Source organism: Chiloscyllium plagiosum, chromosome 42, assembly GCF_004010195.1.
Source record: "Chiloscyllium plagiosum isolate BGI_BamShark_2017 chromosome 42, ASM401019v2, whole genome shotgun sequence".
Lineage (NCBI taxonomy): Eukaryota > Metazoa > Chordata > Chondrichthyes > Orectolobiformes > Hemiscylliidae > Chiloscyllium > Chiloscyllium plagiosum.
In genome coordinates, this window is record NC_057751.1 from 4,348,887 (window position 1) to 4,363,873 (window position 14,987).

General features: G+C 51.2%; 2 protein-coding genes across 3 annotated transcripts in view; one reads left to right on the top strand and one right to left on the bottom strand.

Moving 5' to 3' along the window:
- Positions 1-14,987, top strand: part of LOC122543033 (matrix metalloproteinase-21-like) — a 61,546-nt gene that overhangs the window by 11,877 nt on the left and 34,682 nt on the right. The window lies entirely within an intron of this gene.
- Positions 1-14,987, bottom strand: part of ddhd2 (DDHD domain containing 2) — a 28,644-nt gene that overhangs the window by 1,033 nt on the left and 12,624 nt on the right. For both annotated transcript variants that reach the window (XM_043681225.1, XM_043681223.1), the window contains exons 8-16: positions 13,882-14,090; positions 12,391-12,497; positions 10,405-10,494; positions 9,717-9,812; positions 9,261-9,422; positions 7,010-7,165; positions 5,318-5,420; positions 3,633-3,809; positions 151-316 (exon numbers count right to left, since the gene is read on the bottom strand). In XM_043681225.1, the coding sequence (XP_043537160.1) occupies positions 151-316; positions 3,633-3,809; positions 5,318-5,420; positions 7,010-7,165; positions 9,261-9,422; positions 9,717-9,812; positions 10,405-10,494; positions 12,391-12,497; positions 13,882-14,090 (1,266 nt within the window). The remainder of the gene's footprint in view (positions 1-150; positions 317-3,632; positions 3,810-5,317; positions 5,421-7,009; positions 7,166-9,260; positions 9,423-9,716; positions 9,813-10,404; positions 10,495-12,390; positions 12,498-13,881; positions 14,091-14,987) is intronic.

Genomic DNA, 14,987 nt, shown 5'->3' on the forward strand with positions numbered 1-14,987 from the left:
GGATGGGGGACTGGGGGGGTCAGACAGACGGGGGGGACTGGGGGGGGGAATCAGACAGATGGGGGACTGGGGGATCAGACAATCTGAGCGGTGCAGAGGGAGGTCAGTCCCTTGACCCTGTAGCCCACCCCTTACACACACTGCCCTTACCAATAACAGAGGTGACTCTGCAGAGCAAACAGGTACTCGTTAAAACTCTCGATGGGTTTCTCCTGTAGCACGTAGTCAATCCGATCTCCTCCATTCAACATTCCTATCTTTACCTGTTCCTTCTCCTCCTCCTGCACTGGGCAGCTGCTGTCTGTCTCCTCACCAGCTTCAAGACAAACACAGCAATACCTCAGACAACAACCAACTGTGTGTTTGTGTATGTGTGTCACTCACTCACTCGCTCGCTGGGTCTGTCTGTCTCACTCAGACCCTCATCCTCTCCAACCCATGCATAGGAATTTTCCTGCTCTGCTCCTCTCACATGGGAGGGGCTGACTGACCAGGATTCTCCCCCATCTCCCCCCCCCAAATCAGCCTACCTTTCACAGGTTGATGTGTTAGAGCAACTCAGGGAGGACACACACACACACAGTTACAAAGTTGTAGGCATGTATTGTACCTTTGAGAGAGAGTGAAAGCTGCTCAGGACTGACTGCAAGCACAGAGTGTGCTGAAAAATGTGAAACAAATAGCTGAAACAGAGTTGCTATGTTCCACAACAATTCAAATTGAGCCATTTAAATTATGCCCCAAGATACTAAAATCCAATCGCATTTGATTTTTACTGTTTTACTGTTTTGACGACATCAAACCAATCAATGACGATCCTCTGTTTTGGGGTATAAAAATCAGACATTTTGAACATTTAGCCAGAGCAGCAAAGAGCACCAACAGACTGCGCCCGCAGAGATGCCCTCGGAAAGGACCTGTTCATATGAAATCTGTGCAGAAGACTGAAGAAAAGACCCAGGAAAATCGACACAGGAAAATAGACGGCTGGTTTTGAAAAGTGATTTTTTTGTTAACTTAATCGGAGGGATTTTATCAGCTCAGTATACTGTCGGAGACTGGGAGGTAGATAAATCACTGGGACAAAGGAGGTTTGCAGAATAGATAGTTGTTGGTTAATGTTCTCTTCTTTCTTGGAGTTAATGAATAAATTGTTAATTTTTTCTTTAAGTAGTGGGATTTGGTAGGTCTTTGTCATTCACACTTTAACAGATAAGGGCATGGGGTGAGGTTTTCTGTGGTGTCTAATTTAAATTAGCAGAAGGGTTTATATGTCGTAACAGACCCACTGCACCCTCCTACCCCTAATCCACGGTCACCAAATCCTGAGCGAGGACTCAAACCCAGAGCTTCTGACCCACGGGAAGGGGCACTGCCCACTCCCTGAGATGTGCATTCACATCGCACCCATAAGATAATGAGCTGTCACAAGGAGCTCTGTGGGAGTACTGTAAACCTTAGAAACCATACCAAGCCACATGGGGCCATAGAGTCATAGAGATGTACAGCATGGAAACAGACCCTTCGGTCCAACCCATCCATGCCGACAAGATATCCCAACCCAATCTAGTCCCACCTGCCAGCACCCGGCCCATATCCCTCCAAACCTTTCCTTTTCAAATACCCATCCAAATGCCTCTTAAATGTTGCAATTGTACCAGCCTCCACCACTTCCCCTGGCAGCTCATTCCATACACACACCACCCTCTGTGTGAAAAAGTTGCCCCTTGGGTCTCTTTTATATCTTTCCCCTCTCACCCTAAACCTATGCTCTCTAATTCTGGACTCACCCACCCCAGGGAAAAGACTTTGCCTATTTATCCTGTCCATGCCCCTCATAATTTTGTAAACCTCTATAAAGTCACCCCTCAGGCTCAGACGCTCCAGGGAAAACAGCCCCAGCATGTTCAGCCTCTCCCTGTAGCTCAAATCCTCCAAACCTGGCAACATCCTTGTAAATCTTTTCTGAACCCTTTCAAGTTTCACAACATCTTTCCGATAGGAAGGAGACCAGAATTGCATGAAATATTCCAACAGTGGCCTAACCAATGTCCTGTACATCCGCAACATGACCTCCCAACTCCTGTACTCAGTACTCTGACCAATAAAAGAAAGCATACCAAACGCCTTCTTCATTATCCTATCTACCTGGGACTCCACTTTCAAGGAGCTGTGAACCTGCACTCCAAGGTCTCTTTGTTCAGCAACACTCCCTAGGTCCTTACCATTAAATGTATAAGTCTTGCTAAGATTGGCTTTCCCAAAATGCAGCACCTTGCATTTATCTGAATTGAACTCCCATCTGCCACTTCTCAGCCCATTGGCCCATCTGGTCCAGATCCTGTTGAAATCTAAGGTAACCCTCTTTGCTGTCCACTACACCTCCAATTTTGGTGTCATCTGCAAACTTACTAACTTTACCTCTTATGCTTGCATCCAAATCATTTGTGTCAATGACAAAAAGTAGTGTACCCATACCGATCCTTGTGGCACTCCACCGGTCACAGGCCTCCAGTTTGAAAAACAACCCTCCACCACCACCCTCTGTCTTCAACCTTTGAGCCAGCTCTGTATCCAAATGGCTAGTTCTCCCTGTATTCCATGAGATCTAACCTTGCTAATCAGTCTCCCATGGGGAACCTTGTCGAACACCTTACTGAAGTCCATATCGATCACATCTACTGCTCTGACCTCATGAATCCTCTTTATTACTTCTTCAAAAAACTCAATGAAGTTTGTGAGACATGATTTCCCATGCACAAAGATATGCTGACTATCCCTAATCAGTCCTTGCCTTTCCAAATACATGTACATCCTGTCGCTCAGAATTCCCTCCAACAACTTGCCCACCACGGAGGTCAGGCTCACCGGTCTATAGTTAGTATTTAGTGAAAACAGCTTGGTCAAGGAAGGTTGTTTTAGGAGTATCCCAGAGGGAGGAAAGAGAAGGAGTTTGGGTGGGGTCCTGTCCTCAGGGGATTCCACACCTAGGAGGGGCTCAAGCACACAAAGACTCCAATGAGACAGCGGTTAGGAATGAGGATGGCTGTGACACTCTAATTAATACAGCACAGAGATCGGAGGGGTGGGTTTAAGGTCAGATGGCAAAGATTTAAAAGGGACCTAAGGTGCAATGTTTTCACGCACAAGGTGGTACGTGTACGGAATGAGCTGCAAGAGGAAGTGGTGGAGGCTGGTACAATTACAACATTTAAAAGGCATCTGGATGGGTATGTGAATGGAAAGAGTTCAGAGGGATGTGTCCCAAATGCTGGCAAATGGGACTGGGTTAATTGAGGATATCTGGCCAGCATGGACAAGTTGAGCCAAAGGGTCTGTTTGCGTGCTGTACATCTCTATGACTCTGTGAGTTAGTCAGTTGGGGTAAACGAGGGATTTGCGTCAGTTCAGTTATATTTTTTGTGTGTATAGGTGTGTGTGTGTGTTTGTGTGAGAGACAGACGGAGAGACAGTCACAGGAGCTGGCTACAGACGGGTTAATGCTCCATCACACTGCTCCAGTGAGGCGTGGCAATGCGCAGACACAGGGACGCTCTGTTTCGAAGGAAGCATGCTGTAAAAAGCAGACGGGCAGTGTGAGAGAGGGCAGGGAGAGGGAAAGCAAGCACTACCTTGAATCTCCTTGGCTGCTGGTTCATTGGTTTGATATCCCATAGTCGATGTATCAGTTGGCAGCAGCTGGGGCATGGGGGACTGGATGCGGGTAAACGATTGCCAGGCATTCCTCAGAGAACAGAACAGACCATGCTTCAAATCAGAGCCCATCCGTGTCAGACTATCTTTCAGTTCTGTTTGGGGAGAGGAAATAAAACTGATAATGTATACATCCAGGAGAGAGACTAGCTGATGTGTAAACTTCTGCTCAAAGACTGCTCTCAAGAAACCAGAATGGCAAATAGTTTCACAAAAGAGAGAACTCTTCTGCTCTGCAACTCAGCATCTGTTTTCACTTGGAAGCAGCGCTTGTTTCTAATGAACAGCTATCTGCTCAGACTATACCTCAATGTCCAGGGCAGATGTTCACACACACAGGCACAGAGACAGGGACACCACCCTAACACACTGTTAGGGACCAGGCTAGAGCCCCTCAAAGTATTTTCAGAAGGTAGCTCAGACTCTAATGTTTTCTGAGTTTAAAAGTCGGCGTGAAGTGGATAGTCCAGGAGTGATACAGCAGGTCAGACCACTCGGCTTTAAGCAAAACAGCATTTATTTACCCACTACAGTTGAATCACAAACAAAAGAATACGGAATTTAGAATAACTTAATTATTGGAAAACTCGGCAGGCTTGATAGTTAAAAATTGAGGAGCTGTTCCAATTCCCGTAACATCCCACAAACACATCCCTTGGCAAAAGGTACATTCAATCACTGGTTCCTCCAGGCAGGAGAGATTTCAGAGACAGAGGCCTGAACCTGTTTGCAGTGAAGCAGCTTCTGACTTCCTGCTCCCAGCACCTTCTCTACTACAGCTAAACCAAACCAGAAAAAACCTCAACCGGGAGAACTAGCCAGCGCTGCAGTCGGCTCTTTGCAGACATTTTGACACCTCTGCCTTTACAACCTCTCTTTTTAAAAAAAAACAAGGACAAAATACCCTTTTTAAAGTGATGGCACCATCACAACACACAAACACACAGGGACATAACACCAGAGACAGGGATTGATGCATGCACAGATAGGGACATGTTGACACACTGAGACAGAGCCCCATAATAGATCCAGCCATTCACCCAGCCACCCAAACAAGGCGACAGAGTTGGGTTGAGAGTTGGCCGCAGAGACCCAGCCTTGCTGTAGGACTTGGCCTCCAATTCGGACAGTGGAGTTGAGAGGAGTACAGGCTGGAAGGAGCAGTGAGTGGGGATTTCAGGGAAGGTCTGACATAGTCATGCAGGGGTGTGACAGAGAGCCTGTGCTCAGTGCTGACCACATCAGGCCACAGCCACCACCCATTGCCAAAAGCATGGGACAACCTCACCCACATGGACAGAGGTCTCCCTCACCCAACGTACAGGAGAAGGAAGCTGGGATATTGGAATAACATGCTTGTGTGGGTGGCGGAGAATGGGACAACAGCTAAATCTTCCTCCCATCTCCCCCACCTCCAGTTCTGGTCAACTGGACATCCTCAGAGCAATAAGGTGGACCTTATTACATCTGAACACCGTGCTGAGGCCAGGGAGATTCTTGTTGATGGTCAGGTGGACACCGAGTGGAGAAAGACTGGGGACCTGCCTCAGGTTTTTGGGTGAGACCACCCCCGCCTCTCTGCCCCAGAGTGTGGTGCCCTTACCCAGGTGCATTCTCTTCCTGCCCTTGTGGTGAGGGATCAGCATAGGTTCCAGTTCTAAATCCGGCACAATCATTGGCTCGATCCTGTAGGCTACTGGGTCAAACTGCAGGAGTAAAGACAGACAGACAGACACAAGGTCAAAGGGTGTATAAGTTAAACTCATCGTCTGATTGGCTCCTAACACCCAGCCACCCTGCCCCCAGGGAGGAGGCCATCACTAACACAGCATCACTCGCTGGTAAAACAATCTCCTCCTCATCAGCAATATCCTGGGAGTGACCACTGACCAAAGACTCAGCAGGACTCACCACCATCGAAACACTGTGGCTGCAGGAGCAAGTCAGAGGCTTGGACGGTTATCATTTCCCAGGAGGCCAGCAGTTATAGGAGAAAGTGAGGACTGCAGATGCTGGAGATCAGAGCTGAAAATGTGTTGCTCGAAAAGCACAGCAGGTCAGACAGCATCCAAGGAGCAGGAGAATTGACATTTCGGGCATGAGCCCTTCTTCAGGAATTCCTGAAGAAGGGCTCATGCCCGAAATGTCAATTGTCCTGCTCCTTGGATGCTGCCTGACCTGCTGCGCTTTTCGAGCAACACATTTTCAGGCCAGCATTTATAACCCATTCCAGGGAGCAGTGAACAGTCAACCTCAATACTACAGGTCTGGAGTCACATGTTGGCCAGATCACTTCCTAAACCAAAGACAATCGACACTGGACACAGTCTAAATTCCAGATTTTCACTGAATTCAAATTCCTGGTGGGATTCAAATCTGAGCCTTCTGATCATTAGCTCAGCCTGTGGATTAAACATCCTGTGATAATACCACGCGGCCATCGCCTCCCCTCGATATTCCCAGTTCAGAATTCTGAGGCAACTTTCTCACCTCCTGACTCCCTGAAGCCTGTCCACCATCTATGAGACACAAGTCAGGAGTGGGATGGAATACTCCCCACTTGCCCTGCATGGGGGCAGCTCCAACAACACTCAAGAAGCTCAACACCACCCAGGACAAAGCCCCCACAAACATCCACTCCCTCCCCCACCGGCGCTCAGTAGCAGCAGTGTGTACTATCTCCAAGATGCACAGCAGAAATTCACCAAAGATCCTCAGGCAGCACCTTCCAAACCCACAACCACTTCCATCTAGAAGTACAAGGGGCAGCAGATACATGGGAACACCGCCCCCTGCAAGTTCCCCTCCGAACCTCTCACCATCCTGACTTGGAAATATATCACCGTTCCTTCAGTCACTGGGTCAAAATCCTGGAATTCCCTCCCTCAGGGCATTGGGGCTCAACCCATAGCACATGGACTGCAGCGGTTCAACAAGGCAGCTCACTCCCACCTTCACAAGGGGCATGCGGGGATGGGCAGAAAATGCCACACCACTGCCCAGAGCATTCCTCTCCTGCCCTGGATGGGAAACGGGACCAAGTCTCATCCTGTGCGTTATGGATGCTGCCAAACAGTGTCTCCCTTTCTCACTCAGAAACTCCTGATGGGTGACTGTGGGAGTCTCCCGCTGACCCAATTCTCTACGTCATTCAAATGGCTCCAAGTCCCCGTGAAACCGACAGACAGGGAGGGAACGGAACAGGGTCGGAAGTGTTGGCACTCTCCTTGCCATCCCCCATAATGACTGTTTGGATGCTGTGACCAGACCAGGAATCACTGAAACAGCTACTCACAGGGTGATAAATGTTGAAGAATCTCTTGCACGTTGGGAAGGTGTAGTTGGGGTCAATCCTCTTCAACCCTCGGACAGTCAGAAACATTCCAATTGGTGAACCAAATGTGAAGAAGATCTCTGGTTGAAAGCTGATGGGTGGGTAGTTGACCGAAACCTGCAGGGTGGTGGGTGGGGAGCAGGAGAGAAAGAGCACAAGGGCAATCTTTGCACCATTCGGCCCATCTGGGTAGGGGGAGCTGCAGCTGGAGCTCCCCCTTGGGTCCCCAGGTTGAGGGGGACAATGAGAAAGCGCTGACCCAAAGGAGGAAGGGGACGCAATCTCATTGCACGGTGGACTATCTGTGGCAAGGGGCTACACCGATCGTCATCGCCAACCCCACCCCGTCAACCCTGTCGCTGAAGGTGGCGGTTAAAGAGACGTTTCTTCACTCAGATGGTAGTGACCTCGGGAATTCTCCCCCACCCCTCTGCCCAGGAGAGGGGTGGATCCTCAGTTGCAAAGGTGCCTGCTCTGGGAGGCTAGATTTCTTTATCAATGCTGTCAAGCGACCAACAGCACAGGCGCTGAAGACAGCTCACCATCAACTTCCCTAGAGCGGCTCGGGGTGGGCAATAAATGCAGGGCCCACTAAGAGACATCCACGTCCCCGATTCAACTAAAATAAAGCACAGCACGTGCAGCTGTTTGTACACCTGTATCTGTGACCAATAACAGCTAACCTGAACAACATAACCCGACAAGTCAAAGCCAAGTCAGCACTAACCGGGAATTGGACAAGTTGGATGTGGGGACAGAAAATAATCTCATGACATCGGGGAAGACCCTAAAAGAACTGGGAAGGAAGTTGCAATGAAGAAACAAAGAAATTCACAAACAGACAGGGATAGGATCAAGGTTTGACAGATGGATTTTAATGTGGATAAGTGCGAAGTTGTCCATTTCATTAATAGGATTGGAAAGGCAACTTATTATCCAGATGGACAGAACCTTCGGTGTGCCGCAGTGCAGAGGGATCGGGGTGACTTCCAACATTCACAGAAAGATCCTTTACAATTACACCAGGTAAGGAGGAGGTCAGACAGAATTACAGCATTCATTGCAAAACAAATGGAACATTACAGTAGCAGAGTATTAGTGACACTTCACCTGGGTATTACAGAGTTTTGGTCTCTTTGCTGGAGGAGGGATGTTGTTGTACTGGGTCAGTTTGGAGGAGGGTCACTGGATCGATTCCAGAGGTGACAGGTTTGTCTTCTGAAGAGAGATTGAGCAGTTTCAACTGCAACTATGCTGCTTCTTCAACAACGTTAGGTTGTCCTTGGATTTTTATTTTCCAGAGGGGTTGTAAAGACAGGTCTTTATCTACTCGACAAGGCTTTCAAGTTTAAAAAAAAAATCAATGGAAGGGGAGTGGCCAGTTCTCCCAGCTCAGCATTGCTTTGGTCTGGTTTTAGCAGGGAGTTAGCTGTGAAGGTGCTGAACCCTAGGAAGCAGGTCCATGCTGATCCTCCCCCTCTCTCTGACATCTCTCGTGTAAGACCCTGTGTTTGACGTTCCCTTTTGTGCCAAGGGCTGTTTATGGGCATTGTTGCAGGATCTTGGACCAGCATCATTAAGGTGGGATAGTCTGTTGGTTTTTGGATGGGTCAAGTTATTCTGTATTCTGTTCTCTCGTTTGTGGTTCATTCAGTACTCTGTAAATAAATTCTGTTTTGTTTAAAATCCAAGGGATTTTCACCAGCTGCATCCCTCCTGGAATATCCACTTTACACTTGCTTGAAACAACTGGAGAACTTAGGGTCTGGGTTATTTCTTGAAATGTTTTGACAGGTCCGCCCTGGTCCATAAGAAAACCAATAATCTCTGGAGTTTAGGAGAACGAGAGGGGATCTCATTGAGGGATGGAGGCTGTGAAAGGCAGATGACAAACCAGATGTGGAGCAGATGCTTCCAAATGTGTGGTCAACACTTCAGGAGAAGGGGTAGCAGGTTTAAAACAGGTAGAGTTACTTCCCTCAAAAGTGTCATGAATCTGGAATGCAGCCCCAGGGTGGTTGCTGCAAGGACACTGAACCATACAAAGGAGGTGACAGAGAGATTTTTACATAATAATGGGCTGAAGGGGAATGGGGAGAGGGAAGGAAGCTGAGTTGAAGCTGAGATGTTACTGAATGACGGAGCGGGCGCGAGAGGGGCTCCTTGTTATTCTGAGCTTATCCAAAACCAGGGACACAGAGAGGGAGCTTACCTGACCAATGCCAACATCGAACTGCTCGTAGCTGACCGAGGTGATGCTGCTGGTGGACAGCGGGCGCTGGGGGTCCTCCCCACTGCCTGCCTGCTCTCTGGCCTGGCTGCTTTTCTCTGGGAGAGGCCTCACTGCCGGCTCACCCATCTGGTCCTGCTTCTCCTGTCGCACACGGGGAGGAGACCAGTCAGTGAGGGAACTCATGGAGAGCTTGACAGATCAAGAGGGCCACAGCGCTCCCCCTTCAGTTGGGGTGGGGAGGGGCACACTGCATTCTTCCACCCCGCCCACTGCTCCCCCGGCTTCGCCAGCCCCCACACAATCCAGTCGGATTGCATGACCATTTGCCAGTGAACCCTAGCCCAGACCGGTACCTACCAGTTCCCCTCTCCCCTCCCCCGCCTCAATCCCAGTACTGAGGCAAGCCCCCTGGTGATGCAGCAGATCCTGGTGTACCTGCACTCCGACCAGCTCCTTCGCCAGGCTCAACAACTTCTTCCTGGGTCCCAGGGGGATCCCCAACTCCTTCAGCTCAGCGTCTGAGCAGATCACCTGGGGAGAACAACACGAGTGAGACTGAGGGGCTGCACTCTGGATCAGTGGGGCTGGAAGAGCACAGCAGTTCAGGCAGCATCCAAGGAGCTTCGAAATCGACGTTTCGGGCAAAAGCCCTTCATCAGGAATAAAGGCAGTGAGCCTGGAGCGTGGAGAGATAAGCTAGAGGAGGGTGGGGGTGGGGAGAAAGTAGCATAGAGTACAATGGGTGAGTGGGGGAGGGGATGAAGGTGATAGGTCAGGGAGGAGAGGGTGGAGTGGATAGGTGGAAAAGGAGATAGGCAGGTAGGACAAGTCCGGACAAGTCATGGGGACAGTGCTGAGCTGGAAGTTTAGAACTAGGGTGAGGTGGGGGAAGGCTGGTCCACTTGTGGGAATTCCTCCCTCCAGAGCCACCTGCCAGGCAATCTTCACATCGTCTCTTTCTGAAGGGAGAGGTGGGGAAATTGACAAAGACCGAGGAGGGGATGGAGGAAGCAGGGGTGGGGGAGGAGAGTGGGAGACTGATCCCAAAAGCAGTGGGACTGACACAAATGGAGGGAAAGGGGACAAGAAAAGAAATGGGTGGAGATATGCAGTTGGTCCTCACCAGTGACTCCAGATCCAGTTTCTCCTTTTCCAAAACACCCAAAAATTCCGAGAGTCCATGTGCCTTCAGAACCTGTTCCAGACTGACATCCTGGGGGAAGGAATGAGAAAATGCTTCAGTATCGTGCTCCAGTCTGGGCAAGATCCCCAGACACACACGATACTGAGGTCAAGTAACAGCAGGGTCATCAATACCAAGCAAGAGGCAAGCATCCGAACAGATTCAGGGAAGCAATGTGCAGCTGAAGGATGTGGGGGAGAAGCAGGAACAGGGCACAGAATTGGACGATCAGTCAGGATCCCGCTGGATGGCTCAGCGGTCTGAAGGAGGGTCAAAGGGCATCCTCACCTCTCTCCTACATTTCGGTGACTTGAGTAGCAATACTTAACTGTGACGGAGGTTCAAGGTCAACTTTTCAAACTGCAGGTCGATAAAACGTGCACCAAGAGGTGGCCCTTCAGCCCCTCGCAGCTGTCCCGTCCCTGCTAGAATCCGTCACACAACCTCTGGCCCACTTCCCACAGCAGCCTCCCCTATCAGGTCACCATCACCCCTCTCCCAGCTCCCCGTCATAGGTGACCGTGCAGGTTTCAGGGAAAGAATGCTCTGTCCCCTTGGCATGGGGAACCCTTTCAGCTCGACAAGGTCCTGACTTAATGCGGGAGCTGCCACACTCCCCCACCTGGCCCAGGAAATGGCTGTCTTCACCTTCACCCAGCTCTAAAGGCTGGTCCCACAGCAGGGTCACCTCCACCACAGGCAGGCACAGAGATAGCCAGCACCACAATCCACTGCACACCAACCGGGGAGCAGACCCTGTGCTGTTGGTGCCTGACTGCTCCCCATGGGAGACAGCCCACAGCCACTCCCACCCCCATCCCCGTGCCAGACTGGAGCTGTGGATAGCATTGGAGCGGAGACTCCGGCATTGTTTCACTTCCAGTGGCACAGGGATGACCAGCGGTCTCTGTCTCTCACGTCACCCTGCCATCAGTGCGTTGGGGATTTCCAGGTCGATTCTCAGCCCATACCTTCCTGTGATGGTCACAGGTGAGGCACTCGACCCTGGAGTCCCCAGCTCAGAAGCAGGGACACTTCCCAGTGCACACCAAAGACTCCCGGGACAGTGTGGTGACCTCCCATGCCTGCTCCACGTTAATGCTACAGCTTGTCCACCATGCTTGTGCTGTGAATGCGGGGAGGTGCCTCCCAACAGGAGGTGACATCTCACTTCCACAAGGAGGCGATCAATTCCATTTGGATTGGAGTAAGTTCATTGTCGCGTGTGCATGAGTACAGGGAAAAGCTTTGTATGTGAGTAAACCACAGTAAGGACATACTTGGACGGACAAAGGCATACAAGTTTTACTGGGCTAGATCAACACGAACAAGAACAACAATATTCGAAGGGCGCCCCACAAAGGTGCCGAGATGAAAGAAAGAAACGTGGAAAATAGAGGCAGGGGGAGGCCATTCGGCCCTTCAAGCCTGCTCTGCCATTCAATATGGTCATGGGTAAACATCCAACTCAGTCCCCTGTTCCTGCTCTCTCCCCACGATCCTTTGCTCTTTTTAGCCCTGAGGAATATACCTCATCCCTTCCTGAAAAAATATGCAATGGTTTGGCCTCAGTTCCTTTCTGTGGGTGAGGACTCCACAGGGTCCCCACTCTCTGGGTGGGGACATTCCTCCCCATCCCAGTCCGCAATGGCCCACTCTGACCCCTTCAGACTTGTGGACTCCCTGGATGTGGGGAACATCCTTCCTGTGTTTACCCTGTCAGAGGTTTTGATGTTTCTATGAGACTCCTCCCCGACGCCTACTACCCCCCACCCGCCGACATTCTACTGAATTCACAAGACTCTGGTTCCCAGAACGTGTGCCAATCCCAGTGAAGACCCTTCTCGCAAACCTCACATCTCGTCCCAAGAGCGGGGGAGGGAGAGACCGCGTTCAGCGCCTCCTGGCTCGCCCACTCGGGATTACCTTGATGCAGGAGCGACAGTCCTCTCTCGCTGCGTGCCGACCCGTGCTCTGCCCCTTGTGGTTGGAGGTGCTCTGGTTTGTCAGAATGTCAAAAAGGATCAAGGATCCTGTAAAAAAAAAAAAACGACGAGGCAGTGAGAGCCACGTCCACATGTGTCACGACTCTCCGTGTGGAGAGAATCGACCCGATTTCCCAGAAGGATTGGAGAGAGTGGCCTTGGCAGTGAATCTTGATGAGGTTACCCCAAGGCAGCTCCACCCACACCCCCACCCCAATCGGCATAGCAACTCTCAAAACAAACAATCACAGGGCAATCTCAACCAATCACATGGCGTGGCCAACCATTCAGCGTTGCCCGGAGAGTCAATGGTTGGGTTGGTTTGGGAACATAGCATTCTTGCCTTGTGTCCTGACGAGTGCCAACCGCGATGTTCAGCACCATCATCCCTGACAGGAATTTAGGAACAGCTTCTTCATGCTGCTCACTTAGCCCTGACCAGCGCACAGAGGTCAAAGCACAATCCAGAGACTGAGTGCACTGCCTTGCCCCAACTCCCGTGTCTTACCTCCATGTTGAACCTTGAAAGTGGTCATGACACCCCCCTCGGTGAACCAAAGGAGGGGGAGGAGATTCGACACAGCAAGGAAAGTGATGTTGCCCATCGCTGTTTTGGTACATGTGTCGCCCCCCCGCCCCCCTACATTTCAGCTCCTGAGTCCACTCGGGAAGATATGATTCAAGGGAAAGTTACAAACGTGGGAGTAAAACGAGTTGAACAAAACGCTGAGATGAGTCTGGAAGCCAGGTGGCACGGTGGCTCAGTGGTTAGCAGTGCTGCCTCACAGCACCAGGGACCCGGGTTCGATTCCTGCCTCGGGCAACTGTCTGTGTGGAGTTTACACATTCTCCCCATGTCTGTATGGGTTCCTTCCCACAGTCCGAAGATGTGCAGGTTAGGGTGGATTGGCCATGCTAACCTGCCCCATTGTGTCCAGGGATGTGCAGGCGAGATTGGTGAGCCATGGGAAAGGCAGGATTACAGGGATAGAATAGGTGTAGGCTCAGTGGACCGAATGGTAGGGATTCCGTTCTATCCTATAAGCAGAGAGATTGAGCAGACGGGCTGAAGAGCCTTTTTCTGTGCTCTGCAGTACCTTATGGTGTGGAGTGTGGGTGAGGCCAAGGTGGGTGGACAGGTAACCATGGGCATCCGGTCAGTCTCTGGGAGAAGAAAAAAGAGCCAGTAGGTGAGGAAGGGCTCAGCCCCTGACTATGATGGATGAGGCATCACTGGACACAACTGCAGGGGCTGTACTATCTATCAACCTGCAGTCCCACTCCCCCAGAACCAAACACTAGCACAGGAGTCCAATCAATGCACTGACCGCAGTGATCCCACCCGGTGGGAGGGGCGGGGAGTTGGTGAAGAGAGCCAGCAGTGCGCCTCAGCGTTACCACGACCGTGACCAGGCACCAGCCTGGGTCTTACCGAGACTATGACCAGCCACCGAGACCCCTCCGTTGAAGTCTGGGTTGCGTTGCTGGAAGATGGTGAGCAGGCGGTTCATCTCATTGGCTACCGTGTCGACGATGGTCTGGCAGTAGGTGGGACTGTTGTAGAAGAAGAGATCCAGCAATGTCTGGTTGGTGAAATGGCGCAGACGGCTGATACTGGGCAGTGTAATTTTCCGAATGTCCCTGGAGTAAGGTGGGGGGGGAAAAGGAAAGCAAGAGGGAGACATACCAATCTATGAAAGTTTACCCATGGCTGTGGGGGCACTGACCGCAGGACACGCAACATGCCAGGGACACAGTTTCCAGCATGTCCCAAGGGAGCAAGACTCCAGGACAGGTCAAGGAGAGCCCAGAGGGTACAAGTGACCAACAGCAGGAAGGAGGTGCCCACACCAGGGAGCTCCGACTGAGCTGCTGTCTGTCCAGAAACCACCCATGACAGCACCCCAATGTCATTTGGGGTGACATTTCACTCAAACCTCACTAAATACCCAACCGCTTCCTCAACAGGGCAGGGAGACCTGGATGCACATGTCACCACGGGGGGATTAACATGGATTCCAAAAGCCCTGAGATGAACCAGCAGCAATCTCCCACAGTATTCCTGCCTGGGAGCTGCTGGGTTCTCTCTCTCCCGAGGCCTGGTGGAGAGGGGAGCTTTTGAGGTGACCTCTCCCATGATCCCCATGCGCACGTGGTGGGACCTGCCGTTGTCATCGCAGCGCCCGACCCTTCCTCGGAAATGCACAACGATGCTTCGATGCCCAGCTCCCAGTGAAGCCCTCTCACCCGCCCACCCACCAGTCAGCCCCAGGCTTGGCAAGCTCTGAGGTAACCTGAGGTGGGGTGGGATTGGGGTTGGGTGGGGGGGGGGGGGGAGAAATGGCTCCAGGAACACAACGCAGAGGGTCGGAGGGGGATGGTGATTGGTGGATGCAGGGAGGCAGTTATTATGATTGGTCAGCAGGAACAGAGGAGGAAGATGGACAGGTCAGGGTGGAGGGGAAGGGAAGGGCTAGACATGGGATCAGGCAGGGGGAAGGGGTGGAGGGAATTTGAAGCTGGGGTCAACTCTGTGTT